Source organism: Leucopleurus acutus (genome assembly GCF_964270905.1).
Source record: "Leucopleurus acutus genome assembly, chromosome: 16".
Lineage (NCBI taxonomy): Eukaryota > Metazoa > Chordata > Mammalia > Artiodactyla > Delphinidae > Leucopleurus > Leucopleurus acutus.
Window position 1 is genome coordinate 34,947,762 of NC_139158.1, and position 13,428 is coordinate 34,961,189.

At 53.2% G+C, this 13,428-nt stretch overlaps 2 protein-coding genes across 4 annotated transcripts in view; one reads left to right on the plus strand and one right to left on the minus strand.

Moving 5' to 3' along the window:
• Positions 1-1,859: 1,859 nt before the first annotated feature.
• Positions 1,860-10,740, minus strand: DNAAF8 (dynein axonemal assembly factor 8; the record flags this gene model as incomplete). The annotated part of the gene is given in 9 exon segments (XM_082857208.1): positions 1,860-2,006; positions 2,008-2,143; positions 2,941-3,060; positions 3,512-3,640; positions 3,897-4,038; positions 5,441-5,555; positions 7,131-7,637; positions 10,028-10,156; positions 10,633-10,740. Coding segments are annotated over 9 exon segments (1,533 nt in total).
• A 1,957-nt stretch (positions 10,741-12,697) lies between these two features.
• Positions 12,698-13,428, plus strand: part of ANKS3 (ankyrin repeat and sterile alpha motif domain containing 3) — a 30,393-nt gene continuing 29,662 nt past the window's right edge. For all 3 annotated transcript variants that reach the window (XM_082857008.1, XM_082857007.1, XM_082857009.1), the window contains exon 1: positions 12,698-12,869. The gene's annotated coding sequence lies outside the window, so the exon portion shown is untranslated. The remainder of the gene's footprint in view (positions 12,870-13,428) is intronic.

The following is a 13,428-nucleotide window of genomic DNA, read 5'->3' on the forward strand; positions in this document are numbered from 1 at the left end:
AGCCAGGCCAGTGTCACCAACCACCCGCCTGCCCCTTATAGGCTCACTTCTCACATCCAGGCTGGTGCTGGAGGTGGCTGCCTTCTGCCACCTGTGAGCTGGGCCCATCCAATGCCTGTTCCCTGACATTCTCTCACAGTCCTGTAACAGGTCTTCATGATTCTACTGCTCTAGATGGAAACTGAGACCCGAGAGCTTGAAGCACCTTGTCCAGGTGGCAGGACCAGCTTTCAACCCAGGTCCGAGCTCCCAACGCCTCATCCTCCTGGCTTTCCTTGATAGACAGTAATTCGCAGAGTTGAACTTGGAACTAAGTTTATTTTCTGTCACTGTTGGGGAAACATTCTGAGTGAACTTACTGCCATTAAAAGGGGTAGAGAGTGGGGGAAATGGAATTTTTAAAATAGCCTTTGTTCTTGAGGGCTAGTGGCTGCAGTGGAGGCTGTGTGCCACGTTCAGACTGCCTGCCCAGCGGCTGAGTCCTGACCATGCTGTGTGCACCCTAGAGTGGAGGGTGGGCGGCCTGTGCGGGGGGAGAGGATCCGGGGGCCCCAGGTGATGGTAGTCTGGCCACAGTCCCTGCTGGAGAGAGGCCTCCCCTGGGCCTCCTGTGACTGCCTCACATCTGGCCTGTAATGCAAATGTCCGTTGTGGGGAATGGGGGCTGCTGGTAAGGCCCCTGTGGCCAGATCAAGTAGAGTCTGTGGCCCTGATCCTGGCTGCATGTGGCTGGCTGAGGCTGGGCAGGGCCTGTCTTACCTGGTGCGGGGTTGGATGGGAAGAGGCCCTTGCCCATCCTCAGGGCATAGCAGCCGGCGGTGACCCCAGCTAAATGCTGGAACATGTTCCCAAATGCCAAGGACCCTGCTGGGCTGCCTGATCCCATGGCCTGGGGAACCTGAGGTGATTGCTCTGTTCTTCCCATTGGCAGACAGAGCAGAGGGGCGCTGAGACTTTTGAGACCTTGGACACAAGTTGGAGAGAGAACAGAGGTGCTGCAGATCAGGGCTTCAGCCTGTTGGGAGCAGCTGGGCTGAGAACAAGTTGTGGAAGGACTCTGAAAATCGGGGCCGGGGTTGGGAGGTCGGGGGGATACTTCTAGGAAAGTAGACGGCAGAGCCACCTGCGGCCCACAGCTCTTGCTGGTTGTCCACGGAGACAGTTTCAGGTGTTAGCACATTCACATTCTATCTGTATTTAAAAGTCCATCCACCTTTACTTTGGAAGCACCCTAAAACATATACGTACTACGCCTTTGTGTCTTGGTTGAAGGGAAAAAAAAGCAAATTTCAATCTGCCCCTCTGGATCAAAAAGTTCATTTTGTCCGTGTGTGTGTGGTGGTTTGTGAATTTAGGAACGCAAAAGAGCAAACATCCAGGACTCAGAAAATGAAGCTAAATTTTTCAAGACCTTTTCAATCCTGAAATTCTCCACAGGAGTTTTAAGTTTTGGAGTTAAAAAGAAATAATAATAATAGATGCACATTAAAGAGAAAAAAACGCAGAAATGGTAAAAGGTGAAAAAGCCTTGTGGTCCCACTATCAGAACAAAACCGTTGTCTTCACGGTGTTTCCTTCTGGTCCATTTTCAGAGGATTTGGGGCCGTTTGATTTGTCATGCTACGCCTACAAGTTTGCACTGGCATCTTTGCTCTCAGTGCATGAAGATGTTCTGACTGAATTCTAGCAGAGGGCTGGCAGCAGATCCTCAGTTGGAGGGTCCCTGTGCTGCAAAGGCACATTCTGATGGAGACGGGAGAGCGAAGGGACCACCAGGGCCTCGGGTGTTGATGGAAAGTCAGATTATCCATTTATTCACCTCAGATTATTCACCTTTTCAGATCCGTTACTGGAGGCATCTACAATTGGCCCAGAGGAGGCACCAGGGCCTCCCTGGCTGTCCCTGGCCCAAGAGGGTCCCCCAGGGCCCTGGGACTTCCTCCTGGGGGTCTGGCCTGGGCACTCTGTCTCTCATCCCAGAGTGTTACATGTTGCTTCCCCCCCGGGGCTGGATCCAGCCGTATCTCCAGGGGCCTGAGCCTTCTGGCTTCTGGGACCCTTGCCAGCTGGCAGCTTGGGCTGAGCCGATGCCTTCCGAAATGCCCGGAGCTGTTGGAGGAGCCGACTCTTCCCCGTGCAGTCCCTGTGACACAAGAGAAGCAGCCGCCATCAGCACCCAGTGCAGCTAACCTCCCAATACTTTGCCACCGAAACAGGACACAGAGGAAAACCGGAGTGCTTCCGGGGCGTGTGCCTGGTTCTCAAGACACTAAAAAGTCAGGATTGCGGCCTTCCAGCCCTCGCCGTGTCAGCATGTTAAAGGCTTCTGGGAGGAAACCTGTGGGACACTTCTCAACCCAAGTTTGTTTTCCCTCTTTAATCCTATAATGCCTAGCTACACGCCACATTGGGGAAAAGCTGTGTTAGACTCTGACGTTCCCAAAGGATAGGATCTTCAGGCTCTGTAATTCTAAAAACGATGGAGACTGCCAGAGCATATAATGCAAATTCACCCCACAACCACGGGGTGGCCTCCACATGTCAGAGACATGAACCTTCCCTGAATTTGACATTTCACTTAATTGACTCAAGCCTTTCATTTCTGGCTGACAGCCATCACTTTATTCCATCCCTTCACTTTCTCTTCACTTTTATTGCCATCACTAGTAGGGAGCAAATCAAGTTGAGGGGGGCAATTTTTCAGAAAGAAAACGTAATCCCTTCTCAAGACCAAGCTAAGCATCCTTGGGGATGTCTGGAGAACAGGCCAGGCCAGACATTGCTGGGCTACCCTGCCCGCCTCCCAGACCCGCTCACACCCTCCTGTGCTAGCCCTGTGGGTGCCAGACAGCTGAAAGCACCGATGTTAACATGCGGGCAGGGGCTTGCTGCTGAGGCCAAGGTGACCATCTCAGGCGGTGGGAGCCCCCCTGTGGTTACCGTAGCCTGGCTGGGCCCTGCTGGTCTCGCTGAGCTGCTGTCTCCTCTTCCCCCTCCTCGCTGTCAGAGGAGCTGGAGCTGCAGCTGGAGTGGGAGCTGGAGCTGGAGCTGGAGCTGCAGCTGCGGGGAGAGGAAAGGTGGGTTCCTCTGGACATAACCAGCCCACTCCAGCCAGGCATGGTTCCCACCAGGGACTTGGAGCACCCGCGTCTCCCTGGTGACCCAGGGCAGGAGGATGGGCAGGCTGGCCAAAGCCCAGCCAGCCGAAACCAAAGGGCCACTGCAAGTGGTGGAGGAAGCAGCCAGGGCCAGGTACCCCAGCCTAGGCTAAGTCTGCTTAGGACTCCGCCAGGAAAAGATAACCCTTGGCCCCAGCTTCCTCCCAACCTGCCGGGAGAGCCTGCTGCTGGGACCCAGTGGGACTGTGGGCCAGGCTCAGTTCTTGGCCAAAAGCACTTCTCAAGTGAGCAGTGCCCCCAGGACCCGCCTGTCCAAGTCCCCCTTCCTCCTGAGGCCAACATGGCAACCTGAAGGAGCAGGTTTGCGGCAGGGCTGTCACTGCTCCCTGTACCTTTCCGAGGGCCCATGGTCTGATGGCTTTGTCGGCCGCAGGTCAATGAAGACGGTGGGAGGCCCTGCTGGGCTCCTTAGCTGCGTGTCCATGGCCAGCGCCTGGAAGCCCAGCTCCCTGGAAGCGCATCTGGGGTGAGAGGAGCCGGGCGGCTGAGTCACTTCCCGGTGACCACTGTGTGCTCTGCCACTTATGTCCTGGGCAAGGCAACCTCTCTGAGCCTCAGTTTCCCTGTTTGTAAAGTGGGGGTAATGGTAGCACCTACCTGATCATATTCTTGAGATAAAAGAGAAATACACATCAAGTGCCCCACCCATAAATCAAGGCCCAATAAATGCTGAGAGAAGCCAATTCTAGAGAGGACAGGGGCCATGCGTGGTCCCACCTGCTTCCGGCCTCCTGCGGCTTGATGTCCTGGGGCATGTCAGAAGGCACCCTCCAGGCAGAGGAAAAGGCTCTGGACTGCATGGCACATAGGAGAGTGAGTTGTTCCATGAGCCTGTCCTGGGTGCTTGGCTTGGCATGGTCTGTGGGGAGGGGGGAGGCAGCTTAGTGGGGATGCAGCCCCCTTTGGCTCACAGCACCCTGAGCCTCAGGACCCCTCGTGTGGACATGCCTGGGCTTGTGCTCGGAGAAGTGCTGGGGGCCAGCGGAGGCCCAGCCCACCCTCTGCCACTCACAGCTTTTGTGTCGCCCCCTCCAGCTCAGCAGGGCGAGGGGCACTGTCTTCTTGAGCAGGGAGCTGTGTGTGAGCCCAGGAAGCAGGGGTGACGTCCTGTTAACAGTGTAGTCCACGTTCTCACTCCGGTCCCACTTGTCAGAGGGAACCATCAATAACAGTTCTGCGTATTTGCTTTTCTTTTTTTTTTTAAGAAGCAGTGGGATCATCCTCTATAGATTTTTTTTTTTACTGAATATATTTTACATTTTTCTGTGTTGAGAGAAATGAATAGATAGATAGATAGATAGACAGATTCCATTTGTTGAGCTGCAGAGAATTCTCTGGTTGACTGATTAGCTAGACTCCTACTGAATGTTGAATGTGGTTTGCTTCCAGTTTTTCACAAGTATGAACAATGTTGCAATGAACATCTGTGAGGGTGTGTTTAGGACAGCCTTTAGAAGTGGAGTGAATAGCTTAATCAAAGGCTTATGTGCCTTTAAATGGAGAACAGATTCTGCCACATTGCCCGCCAAAAGGGGGCACCAACTACAGCCCCCCAGCCCTGCCCCAACTTGTAGGAGAGTGAGTTTCTCCATATCCTGCTCTAAGGGGTTAAATTCCAAACAAAGCCCTTTTTAAAATAGCACCAGGGGCTCTTGGCCACAAAGGAGCCTTTGCTCTGGAACGGGAGGCCAGAACCCCCGCAGCACCTTTGCCTCAGACCTGCCTCCACTCACCTTTGTGGGCCAGAGTGGCCAGGAGGGGACAGGGAACTTTTTTATGAAACTGCCCAGAGTGAGGCCACAAGTGCAATGAAGGAATCATCCCTGGCTTTGTTTGGTAAACATGGAGGCGGTGGAAACAGGATTCTGTTTAGAAGCGGGCTGAAGGGGTACCAAATGCAGGATTACTTTGCTCCCAGAAAGAAAGAGACGCAGGCCTGAGGAGGTGGGGGGGAAGAAAAGGCAGGGACCCTGTCTGAAGGGCTTCCTCTCGTATCCCCAAGGCTTGGTCCACCCCAGGAACATAGCAGGCAGTCACATATGTAATGGATGAATGAATGAGTGTCAGTGAGTGAATGGATGGGTGGATAAAGTCTTGCATCCTGGGTGTGCAGGACGGCGAGGGCTGAGCAGCAGAGAGGCGCAGCAGATGTGGCGAGCTGCTGGGCTGACTGTGCCCAGCCCATTGCCCTATTTTATTGGGAGGCCCTGGAAGGAGCCACTTGTGGGTATGCACTTGGGCCCCGGCGTTCAAGGTCAGACCTTGGCCCTGGAGGCGGTCTGCTGCCCACCACGCGGCTCCAGAAGCGCCATCTCCCAGTTCTTCTTGCCCTGTCAGACTCTGAAGGACTTGATCCAAATCCCACTCTTCAAGTTGCTGAAATAAGTAAAGTGGTGATTATGAGGCTGCTCTGGGGTCCCAGGAACAGGAGCGCCAGATTTCACAGCTGCCGTGACCCACACAGGCAGTTCTGGGATGTCTTGGGCAGAAACCAGGGCTGAGATGAGGCAGCTCGCTCACCCACCCCGTGTGGGTTGCAGAATGAACTTCCTCCGTGAAGGCTGGTGAGGCCACCTACCTTCCTACGCAATAGTTTTATTTCTGGCACAAAGACGTTGTCTGACTTGGAGGAAACTCAGTGTCGTATTAAAACTTTTTAGGTTCATGCAGGTTTAGAATGTTGGGAGGTTAAAACGTTTTGCTCTTTTAAGAAACAGATTGTTCCAGGCAGGTGCTAGGACTGGAGGGCTTGGAAGAGGGGTGTGGAGGCGGTGGTGTGATGAGGGGGGAGGACGTTAATCAGGAATTATTGTATCTTGTGTATGGCCTTGCAGCTCCTTGTAGCCCCATAGGGGAATGAAGATAAAGGGGTTCAAGGAAAGAATGGAATTGATAGGATAGAATTGGTGAAAGTGACCTCCATGTTCACCTTGATGCCAGTTTTCTCTAAGTTGTTAAGAAAATTTGTCAAATAAGGCAAAAAAGAGTTTTGTGATGTTTCAGTGTCATGCGGGAGCATCTTCTAAGGAGCCCATCTTTCTAGGGGAGGGCTGGTGTGCACAGTTGACCAGGGCTCACCTGTTTGACAACTTCGTAAAACTGAGAAGTGTGACGGTTTTCTTTTCCGTCCATTGGAGCAGCTAACCCCAAAGGTACCAGTTCTGTTGCCCTGTAAGTGCTGACTTATTGTACTTAATGTAGCAATTTAATCTCTGCGTTCCCTCCCCCCTCCCCACCCCACCATGTACAAAATCCCAGTTTCTCATAATTTCTTTGAACCGGCTTTGTCATCCTGCTGGTTCCCTTGTTAATGAGCTAAATACAGGGGCTCACCATTTGTATGAGAACAAAGGCCTGATGTGAGATTACACTTTGTCAAATCTGTTACCTATCTCATATATCTTCATGATCATGCTTGGGATTAGTATTCTTTTCTCTTTGTTTAAAGAAGGCTGGCGTCTCCTTGCTCTTCCTTGTTCACTTTAACTCTGAGGATGGTCTGTCAGATAGGTAGGACTGCCTGCCTGATGATGGGCCTGGTGCCATGGGCCTAAGGTTGTTGCTATAGACTGAATCTCTTTGTCCCTCCAAATTCATGTGTTGAAATCCTAACCCCAATGTGATGGTATTTGGAGGTGATTAGGTCATGAAGGTGGAACTCTCATGAATGGGATTAGTGGCCTTAAAAAGGAGACCCCAGAGAGCTCCCTCACCCCTTACAAATGAACCAGGAAGCATGCTCTCACCAGACACCAAATGTGATGGAGCCTTGACCTTGGACTTCCAGCCTCCAGACTGTGAAAAATGAATTTCTGTTGTTTAAGACCCCCAGTCTATGGGATTTTTGTTACTGCGGCCCAAAGAGACTAACACAGGCATAGTGGGCCAGCCCTCGAGTTGGCCTGGGGAGGACCATCGCCCTGGGGAAGGCTGGGCTAGGGGGACGCCTACCTGGAGGGAGAGCAAGGGCGGTCCCCGCTGGGGCCCCTCTGGCAGCGTTTCCGCAGCATCACAGGGCATCTCCTTCACTCCACTCAGGTCTTGGCAGGCTGGGTCCTGGGCATCCCAGGTGACTTTGTGAAGTATGTCTTTCTCGATCATCTTCCTTCTCTCCCTCCGGAGGGCTCTGCGGTTTGCAGAGTCTGAGCCCTCCTGGGCCCATGAGGCAGCGCCTGGGGGCTCTGTCTGCAGGCCTGCTTCCTGAGAGGAGAGAGTGGCCTCTCCCTGTGGCCCCTGGCAAGGACTCTGTGATGTACTGGTGTTGAAGGCTGTGTCCCCATCGTCATCCTGCCACGTGGGGGTCTCCACAGGTATCCTGAGAAGAGAGCTGCTCTCATCACCGCTCTGCAAAGGCCTGCCAGGGGCCCTTCCTTCCAGAGAGACTGACTCCTGGGCCTGGGGCCCAGCGTTCCACTCTCCCCTGGGTTCCCCGGCGGATTCCACAGGCACTACAGCTGGCTACAGGGGAAACAAGCGTCCTCGGTTAGCAGCCTCAAAACATACCTGGGGGAGTTTTTGTGTGCAGTAAGATGTGTATAGAACATAAAATCTGCCATGTGAACCATTTTTATTTTTGTTTGTTTGTTTGTTTGTTTGTTTTGCGGTACGCGGGCCTCTCACTGTCGTGGCCTCTCCCGTTGCGGAGCACAGGCCCTGGACGCGCAGGCTCAGCGGCCATGGCTCACGCTTCGCGGCATGTGGGATCCTCCCGGACCGGGGCACGAACCCGTGTCCCCTGCATCGGTAGGCGGACTCTCAACCACTGCGCCACCACGGAAGCCCCATGTGAACCATTTTTAAATGTACAGTTCAGTGGCATTGAGTATATTCATAATGTGGTGCAGCCATCACCACTGTCTATTTACAAATCTTTTTCATCACCCTGAACAGAAACTTTGTACCTCCCCTCCCCCAGCCCCTGGTAAATGCTCATCTACTTCTTGTCTCTATGGGTTTGCCTGTTCAAGATATTTCATAGGCGTGGAATCACACAATATTTGTCTCTTGTGTCCTTCCATTTAGCTTAGTGTTTCCAAGGTTCACCCATGTTGCGGCATGTGTTAGAACTGCATTCCTTTTCATGGATGAATAATATTCTGTTGTATGGATGGTCCTCATTGTGTTTATCCATTCTGTCTGTTGATGGATACTCAGGTTGTTCCCCCCTTTTGGCCATTGCGAACAGGCACACAGCAGTTAGAGGTGGACAAGATGAGACCCAGGCCCTTTGTCTCCAGAGTGAGCCCACGGCCTCAACCCCTGTGAGTTGGTACAGACTTTCCCATCCCAGGTTAAAAAATAATTGTCCAGAAGAGTTGCCGAGGTAATTGTAGAAATGAAGAAAACACAAAATAAAGTGACATGGACATGGTTCCAATTGAACTAATCAGGGGACTTGGCAGCCCTGGCAATTCTCCTGTTTGAGGTTATTTCAGATATATTTCTAGGCATGGCTGAGGGTGTGGGTGATTTCTGTCATGGTGCTGGGAGGGGACACGCCCTGGCTCTGTAAGATGACCCTGTGTCAGTGCTTGCACTCAGAACTGCAGAGTCTTGGCATGTACCCACTCCGTCCAAATACCAAACTCCAGCATAGCTTCTGGTAGCGTAAGCCTGTGCCCCTAGGATTACCCCAGCGCCCCATTAAAATGCCTGCCTGAGAAAGCTCCATGCTGCCAGGAGAATTTATTATTTGTTCTAGCCAACACCTGATGATAGGCCCCTGACCTCCCTTTCTTAGAGCACTTACTAAAAAGGTCTTATAATTGTGAATATGTGTCTCTTACAACCCAGAAGCATCTGTCACTGACCTGAGAGCTGTTCCCTTGAAATATACTCATCAGGAAGGACAGGGCCTCTGCCTCCCTTCTCTGTGGGAGGATAGGCTCCTGCCTCCCACACCTGCCAGGCAGCAGACACACCTGGCCTAATTGCAGCTTCACTGACCGGCTCTTTGTGACTTTTCACTTTTCTGACTCCACTGAGCCCTCCTCACCCCCTCCCTCAGTCTTCCTTTGAAACACCCGTCACCTCTGCACAAATCAGACGGAGCTCAGCTCTTTCCCCTGCTGTCAGTAGTTACCGAATAAAATCTCCTTCCACTGCTTTAACTAAGCATCAAGCCATTAACTTTAGATTTAAGAGTTCTTGGTCTTACCTGGGACCCTGGGAAATGGGGAGACAAGAGGATGGAAAATTCCCTCTGACATTTGGCAATGACCGCAACTACAATACTTAATTCTGAGCGTTCTGTGGCATTTGCTAATTGTTTTCTGTATTCATCTTACCTTCCCAGCGAGGGGCACCTCTTACCTCTGAATCCCCACTGTTGCCCTTATTCAATCAACAAATGTTTAGGGAGGGCAGGATTTTGTGAGAAGCCAGATAGTGCTGAAGCCAGCTGGGTTAAAGGAGGCATTTATGACAACAAATTGTGACAATGGTCAGAGAGCTCAGGTGGAAATAGGACAGCTGGGAGGTGTGTGTGTGCATGTGTGCACACGTGCATGTGTGTGTGTGTGTGTGTGTGTGTGGTGAGGGGTCAAAGGGAAGAGCAGGGAGCAAAATCAGATAAAAAATCTCATCCCCACCCCCAGCTCTAAGTGTTCTGGGCTCCTGGGAGCATGATGTGCACAAGGCCATTAGATATTTGGTGTCTGAACTCCTTGGGTTATACCTGGAGAAAGGCCTGGGTGTGCAGAGATGCTATACCAGGGGCTTTAACCTCTTTAGACCCACATTGCTGTTAGAGTCCAGCGAGGGCCATGGACACCCAGACACACACCCACACCCTATTGTGCTTAAAGGGTCCTGGCTTCATGGATCCCTGGATCCTGCATTCCACAGACCTCAGGAGGAGACCCAGAGGAAGTGACCCAGGCCCCGTCAGGGTCTTCGGCCAGTTCTTCTGACAAGTCTGGAATCAGGGCGGTTTGATTTCGCTGGAAGATGAACAGCTCCTCTTCCTCGCAGTTTGACTGTGGACAAATGAGAGTTCTCTGGATTATATGGCAGCAGGCAGGGCCAGGTGCACCTCAGCTTCCACCCACCCTCCCTGCCCTGCTGCTCTCCAGCTGTCTGGGCAGACCAGTTCTCTTCCGAAGGGACTCGCCATGGCTGGTTCCTGCCGCTGACTTGGAAATGGGCTTGGCAGCACCACCTGGTGAAGGTGAGATCCAGGGCTCCCAGTTCTGCACGTACCTGCCACCCCTAAGACTTTGCGTACAGCAGCTGCTCACTTAGTGCCTGGCACTAAATGAACAGAGCAGTGAGGTGACAGCTGAAAGAGCAGAGTCTGGGCCTCCCCGTACCCTGCAACAGGGAACCTTGGTGCTTCACTTACATGACATTGAGCTGATAAGCTCCAAAGCGGTCCTTGGTCGGCATCATGTTTGTCACGGGAAGAAAGGGCATTGGGGGCCTAGGAAGATGTAGGAAGAAGGTGCTTGCTTACCGAGGAGGAATCTGAGTCCAGAGATGGGAGCTGCTCCTTGACGGCCTCAAGGATGGCGTCCCAGGGATTGGGCAGTAAGGGCCCCACATCTTTGTCATGGGATGCCATGGGATGCTTCTTGGTGTGCCCTCATCCAAGGAACCTTGCGGAGGACATGGAGTGAGGTGAGAGGGTCCAGGAGCAAAGGGTCAAGAGCTCAGGGGGCTGCCTTTTCAAAGCATATACCATCCCTTGCCTTGGGGGATGAAAACAGATTGGGAGACCACCCACCCCTTCTTCCTTCTAGTCTGCAGGTTCCTGTTACTGAGGGCCAGGCACTGTGCCCTGCATTGTGTGTGTGTGTGTGTGTGTGGGTGCAAGTGTGTATGTGTGTGTAGTGCAGTATGGAGCCTGCAGATGTATGTACATAGTGATATTTTATGATAATATATAGATATATGTATTGATATATAATGATATATGTACTTGATGTGTAGGTATATGGATGATATACAGAATGATACATGTATATGACATACAGATATTTGTAAACTATGTATATCCCATACAACAGACACTATTATTATCTACATTTTATAGGCTGAGATTATATCATTAGTAAAGACAAAGACAGAATTTGTATCAAAGTCAGAGGGGATTTCAAGCCCCACTACTCTTTACTGCCCCCTTACAAAGGAACAGACTAGAGACATTTTGGAGTCCCGCGGACACTTTTTTTGGAGTTGACACTCAAATTAACCCCTTATACCCAGGCACTTAGGCAACACGTCCCAGAGTCTAACAGAAGGCCCAGTCCCTCAGGGGTCAAGGGGGCTTAGAAATGTGGGGTGATGGTACTTCAGAGCCAGTGTCTGGAGAGTACTTGCAGCCTGAGAGCCCTCTGCAACCATAAAATGGGAAAAGAACACTCCTGCCCCAGCCCTGGTTCCCATCAGGAAAGCAGCAGGTGAGTGGGGGCTTCTTACTTCTGTGCTCACAGGAGTGGGGCAGGAGCTTGGTGCACCTGACCTGGGAACAGCAGAGTGGGGACATATCTGGTATATACGTCACGGGATGTTCTCCGGCTGCAGGTCAGGTCAGAGGGCAACAGAATCACCCAGGTGAAGGGGACTACCAGAGACTCTAAGTTCTCCAGGAGGACAAGGCAATAGGGGAGGAAAAGGCATTACAGGCTGCGGGAAGAGCACGTAAGAGCTCAGAGTGAAAAGTGCCCAGCATGTGTGGGAAGAAGTTTTCAGTTGCTGGAATATACGGTGCAAACGGACAAGACCGTGAAGGGTCCTGAACGCCAAGTTGAGGAGCTTGGCTCACCCAGCAGACGAGGTTTACGCTAAACGCTGCACGAAACAGCAGCTCCCTCCGAATCCTGACTGCCTCCACGTCCGTTTCTTGGCTGCAGCCCGTTAGCCCCGCCCAAAGCTCCGACCCCCACCCCTTCCTGCCGCCGGTCAGCCGGTTGTTATGACAACTAGACGCCAAAGTCCTCCTGGGTCAGGCTTTTAAATTCTAAAGGTCGGAAACAGGAAACCCATCGTGCGTCCTCCCACCGATCCCCAACTCGTTTCCCTAGCCCCCACCCCGTCCAACTCCCAACATTTATCTCCGCAGCTGCGGCAAGCCCGAGGCCGTTCACCTCGGCCTCAGCCTCCCCGCCTGGCGCGGTCCAGACAGGGATATAAACAGGCTCCAGCGCGTCCCTCCGGTCCTGTTCTCCCCTTTGGGCCGCGGCGTAATTACTGAGGCTGTCGCTGCCTTCGGAATCCCCGCTCAGCAGAGTATTATACTACGGCACTGCCAACTCCTTCCCACCCCCCGCTCTTCTTTCGGGACTTGGAGCGTCCTGTCTCTCCTGAAACTCGATTGGTTTCCCTGGCCAGCGGAGGGGCGCGGTAGGGCGAAATCCCCCTGCTCATTGGATGCCGCCGACGTCACACAGCGAGCTGGGCGGGCTGACCGGGAGGTCCGGGTGCGGGACGGACGAATTCCACAGCGCCCGGGGGACCCGCGAGCGTCCCGGCGTGCTCCGCGCCTCTCGCAACCACTTCCGGGGCGGGAGCGGGGCCGCTGGGTCCGCGCGCTGTGGCGGCGGCCGGCGTGGAGGGACCCCGGACGGGCGCAGCTGAGGGAGCGCGGCGGAAAGTGGGCAGGGGTAGACGGCTGCGGCGGCGGCGGCGGCTGCGGCGGCGGCAGCGGCAGCGGCAGCCCCAGGGCTGCCCGCGGCCCGAGGTCCAGCGCAGGTAGGCTCCGCGGCGGCCCTGCCCCGCCTGGTGTCCTCACCTGCTGCGCACTCTCGGGGGCGTCAGAGCAGTGCCGCTGGTTCGCCGCTTGAGTTTATGACTCCGAGCATCCGCTTTGCCGCTGGGGAGCGGGGATGATAAAGCCACGTGCGGTGTAGGGTTACTGGGAGGAGGTGTCAGTGCTTGGGTAGTTCCCTAGGTTACCCTCCCCAGGGCCTGAGAATGAGGTTGGGATACCCGGGGCCAGCGGAAGGCCCACGACCCGGTGCGGGACGCGGTGCCCTCCGGCTTTCACAGACCTCCTCCCTGTGGACGCCACGGTCAGCAGCAACGTCATTTTTTTGTTATTGTTGTTAATTTTTTTGTTTGTTTTTTGTTTTGCTTTAAAAGTAACGAATACTTCGCATTTTACAGAATGGACAGAACACAAAGGTAAAAGGAAAATCAAAGGGTTGCGTTCCTAGTGCTACTTCCTGGAAATAAATCCTGGAAGCGATATGCAGAAGATTTTCTACAAGTATACGTGATGTATGTGTGAATACAATTTTGTTCGTAAGGA